General features: G+C 44.0%; 1 protein-coding gene across 1 annotated transcript; it reads left to right on the top strand.

Annotated features, from left to right (window-relative positions):
• The first annotated feature begins 924 nt into the window (after window positions 1-924).
• Window positions 925-2,656, top strand: LOC117031209 (ADP-ribosylation factor 1-like). The gene has a single exon (XM_033121676.1). It carries the CDS (start codon window positions 967-969, stop codon window positions 1,510-1,512), a length of 546 nt encoding a protein of 181 aa, XP_032977567.1. The 5' UTR covers window positions 925-966; the 3' UTR covers window positions 1,513-2,656.
• Window positions 2,657-4,479: the final 1,823 nt, after the last annotated feature.

A 4,479-nucleotide genomic window follows, 5' to 3' on the forward strand; every position in this document is an offset into this window, starting at 1 on the left:
GACTCAAGGGAGATTATAGGTGAGCTTCACTCTTTCCAAAATGATGAATTCAATGTTCATCCTCATGGGATAGATTTAGATGTCCATTAAATGACTCTAGTTGCAAATGATTTGAGGATTCCATCTGTTTTGCCTGGAATAAGTGTACCTGTCTCAAACAACATGCTAAGAAGTATGATTATGCACAAGCTGCAATGCATAAATAATGTTTTCAATCATTTTGTGAAAATACTTTTATGCCCAAAGTCTTGAGAGTGGGTAAATGAGGGGGGACAACTATTTTTAAAGCATCCATTTTGTGTCCATATGTTATGGGACTTGCATATGTTGTCTTACTCAGTCTTCACACAAAAAATGAGTTAGGCATTGCACCAATTTCCAGTTGAAGAAATAGAGGCATTAGAGTTTGGGCCCAATAAGTTCACACCCTCGAGTTGTCTTCTAAGTTGGGCTATGCAAAATGTATGAATACGGACCTGCAGAGAGACACTGTTTAAATCAGTAATCTGCACAGAAAAATTGGTAAAGCCAGTTAGTCTTTTCTCTCTCTCTCTCTCTCATCCCCCTACCCGTGTGTGTGTGTGTGTGTGTGTGTGTGTGTGTGTGTGTGTGTGTGTGTGTGTGTGGTGAGGGTAAGGGGACTGAAATACCAACTTAGATTCTCCTCTGGGTGATGGAACTTGAGAGCTAATAAGCTATTTACCACCTGTGGTAGACTAATTCAGATTCATTCATTCACACTGTCTTCTTTTTCTCCCTCCCTAGGAGTTCCTTTAATGCGGGGGGGAGGGAGTGAGAAAGAAAGAAAAAACACCACCTGAATGGGTCTTTCCAAATCACTAATGTAACCTGTGATTTCCACAGCAGGTTACAGGATATCTGATTGTTTTGTCAAAAAATTCACCCTAACTGTGCCGTGGCCGCTGAGGGTTTCTCTGGCCAGTGTCATTCCCTGCAGTCGACAGCATGGGGAATATCTTTGCGAACCTCTTCAAGGGCCTTTTTGGCAAAAAAGAAATGTGCATCCTCATGGTGGGCCTGGACGCTGAGGGGAAGACCACCATCCTGTACAAACTGAAGCTGGGTGAAATCATGACCACCATTCCCACCATAGGCTTCAATGTCGAGACAGTGGAGTACAAGAACATCAGCTTCACCGTGTGGGACGTGGGCGGCCAGGACAAGATCCGGCCTCTGTGGCGCCAGTACTTCCAGAACACACAAGGTCTCATCTTTGTGGTGGACAGCAATGACCGAGAGCGTGAGAATGAGGCCCGGGAGGAGCTCATGCGGATGCTGGCAGAGGACGAGCTCAGGGATGCTGTCCTGCTCGTGTTCGCGAACAAGCAGGACCTCCCCAACGCCATGAACGCAGCTGAGATCACAGACAAGCTGGGCCTGCACTCTCTGCGCCACAGGAACTGGTACATTCAGGCCACCTGCACCACCAGTGGGGATGGGCTCTACAAGGGACTGGACTGGCTGTCCAATCAGCTCGGGAACCAGAAGTGAGCTGCACTCTTCTCCCCCCTCACTCCCTCTTCCACCCTTGCTTTCTTCTCATGTGGCAGACGTGCCCCTGTGGTGTGAGTGCCAGAAGCTGTCTCCATGGTTGGTCCCAGTGTGCTTCACCATGCTGTACATGTGCAGACGCAGCCTGCAACCGGGTTTTTATTTAATGTACATAGTTCTTGTTTCCAATGAGGCAGTTTCTGGTATTCTATGCAATATTACTCAGCTTTTTTATTGTAAAAAGAGAATCAACCCACTGTTAGTACTGAGAATGGATTGTAGGCATCTGGGGCCTCCAGGAGCTGCTGTTAGACCAGCCTGACACTCTTGAGATTTAGATCTGTGTTGAGATCCATTTTGGTGGTTGGTTTTTAACCCAAACTCAGTGCATTTTTAAAAATAGTTACAAATACAAGATAAGGAGACACTTGAACACACAGAAGGGAGAAATGTGCCTAGTGTAGGTTCTGCAGTAATGGCCTGAGTCCAGTCCACCCATAGTCTGTCTTCTATCTGGAGCATGTGGCGGGCAGAACCAGCCACGATATGTTCTACATGGTCACATACAGTTCTCGTGATTGGCTGGGTCATCCTGCATCCCATAGCGTTTGTGCTTGTACTTGTGCTTACACCGCCACCCAGGGGATGGGCTGGGGGCTGTGGCCACTGCTCAGACCCCTCGGAGGGACCCCAGATTTCCCTTGGGTCAGCATGGGTGCTTTGGTGGGACCACTCTGGCCAGAGTGGGAGCCTTGTGGTCCCCACGCATGTTTGCTCACTCCAGGGTGTCTGGGTCTCACCAGCAGAAGCACAGGCAGATGGGTGATGGGTCATCCTAGAGTCCAGCCCCTAGGAGCCCCCATCCACATGTGCTTTCACTCCCTCAGCCTGCAAGGGTCAGATTTGCCATCAAAAACGACAACCTCTACTTTTTTTTTTTTGTATTTTGATAAACACTGAAGAAGCTGGAGCTGTTAAACTTTATCTTGGGGAAAACCTCAAAACTGGTTTATCTGGTGTTGTGGAACCTCTTATTGCTTTTAATACACAATTAGTAATCAACTGTTTTGTATACTTGTTTTCAGTTTTCATTTCGACAAACAAGCACTGTAATTATAGCTATTAGAATAAAATATCTTAACTATTAAAAAAAATTCACCCTTATCCCTCTTCACCATTAAGACTCACCTCAATCATCCTTATCCCTATTTCTGCAGCCTGTCAATGCTGTCATGGCTTTTGCTGTTCAATCAAGAGGAAAAAAAAAATCTGACCTTAGAATGTGCTAAAATATGCCCACTATCCAGGGGACAGGTAATAATAACTCAGTGCACTGGCAGTATACAGCAGCCCAACCCAGAACAGTACATCTGACTCCTGTGTCTTGGGAGGCTCAAGTGTAGTTCTGGACTCACTGCTTTTCCTCAGGTCTGTTTCCACAAATGGGAGGTGCTGCAAGCATACTCTGGCACTGGCTGCCACAGATATATGCTTTTATTTGGTACTTTTCCAGTTCTTTGTAGTTGTATTTAGTCTATTTCTCAGAATAAGATTGCTTCTTTTCCCCTGGCAGTCCCATTCTGAGCAAGTTTAAATACAGTTAAATCCATCCCTTAAAAAATGTCTCATCCCATAGAAACCAGAACAACAGTTCAGTGCAGCCAGCCTCCCTTGAGATTCTTAAGACAATACTGCTTCATTAGCATGCTGGCCTCCAACCCCCATGCAAAGGCTGTGTGGTGACAGTAAGATTTACAGACATAAGGCCCCATTGTTTTCACAAAGTCCCAACATCCTGCTTATAGCTTTAAAGTTGCTATCAATAGCTAACTCCCCCAAATCACATAACCTTTTGAGGAGACAAAGATGATTTTATTGCTTCTCACAATAAGGGTGAACACCACCTCTGCAAAGCCTCAGTAATGTCTCAGATGGTGTGAAAGAAAGGTCAGAATTTATTGAGAATTGGAAGTTTGACTTAAGGCAGGTCTTTCAATGTGGGAACTTGATTAGGAGTAGGTAAGCATTATGATACAATAATCAATGGCACAACAAACCGCTGGAAACAGTGAATTGAGGATTTTAAGATGAGGGATTTACAAGAATCTTTTTGTGTTTTTCCCTGTAGAGTTGATGGATATTTTGGGAAGTTCTTGGAGTAAACCAGGGAATGAGCAGAACATTCCCAGTGGAATAAGGAAATGTTAATGAAGATAGAGGAATAAAAAAGCCGTTTTTACTGACTTCAGAAAGACTATAGAAACTTACTTTCCTATTTACTTTGCATTTTATATAATTATTATTATCTTTCCTTTAGATACCTCAAACATTTTGTTGTTTTGTTTTGTTTAAAGCCAGCCTACCTTAGTTATGGTGAGAGGTAAAAAATAGGAATGAGGAGCCGTGTTCGGGGTATAACGCTAGTGCCCAAGCAGCTCACCTCTGGACCCTGACCATGGCATTGATTATAATTATCAAAAGGAGGAGTAAGCATACCCTCCATGAAGGGGAAATAGGGTGTCGGCCCTGTTTTTGACTGTCATCTCTCTGGAGTTTCCTAGATAGCCAGAGCAGTCTGTTTTATTTTAACAAGTACGAGTCTATTCTCTTAACAGCGTGTTTTGGTTGTGTGGATGGAAAAGGGGCCACATATTAAACCTGACAAGCTCAGGAGACTAAAAATAACCACATAAGATGGCATGAGCATAAAAAAAATTCATAATGAAGTGGGCCATGGCGGGAGGTCACATCTTCAGCTTCCTTCACAAAGTTAATCTGTGCCTTTAAGAGGGCCTGTCTATTGTCTTTTTGCACCTAAAATGACATCCTTGGAATGTCAGTAATCCCTTTTTCTGCACCAAGCAGGAAAGCACAGAATTCTTCATTATTATTCTTGTCCCTTGATTAGCATCTCTATGAGAACTATTAACTACCCTGTACTAAAAGAAGTACCCCTGTCTCCAATTT

This window comes from Rhinolophus ferrumequinum, chromosome X, assembly GCF_004115265.2.
Source record: "Rhinolophus ferrumequinum isolate MPI-CBG mRhiFer1 chromosome X, mRhiFer1_v1.p, whole genome shotgun sequence".
Classification (NCBI taxonomy): Eukaryota; Metazoa; Chordata; class Mammalia; order Chiroptera; family Rhinolophidae; genus Rhinolophus; species Rhinolophus ferrumequinum.

Excerpts from the sequence above, each read along its gene's own strand:
- LOC117031209 (XM_033121676.1), top strand. The coding sequence starts at position 967 with ATGGGGAATATCTTTGCGAACCTCTTCAAGGGCCTTTTTGGCAAAAAA.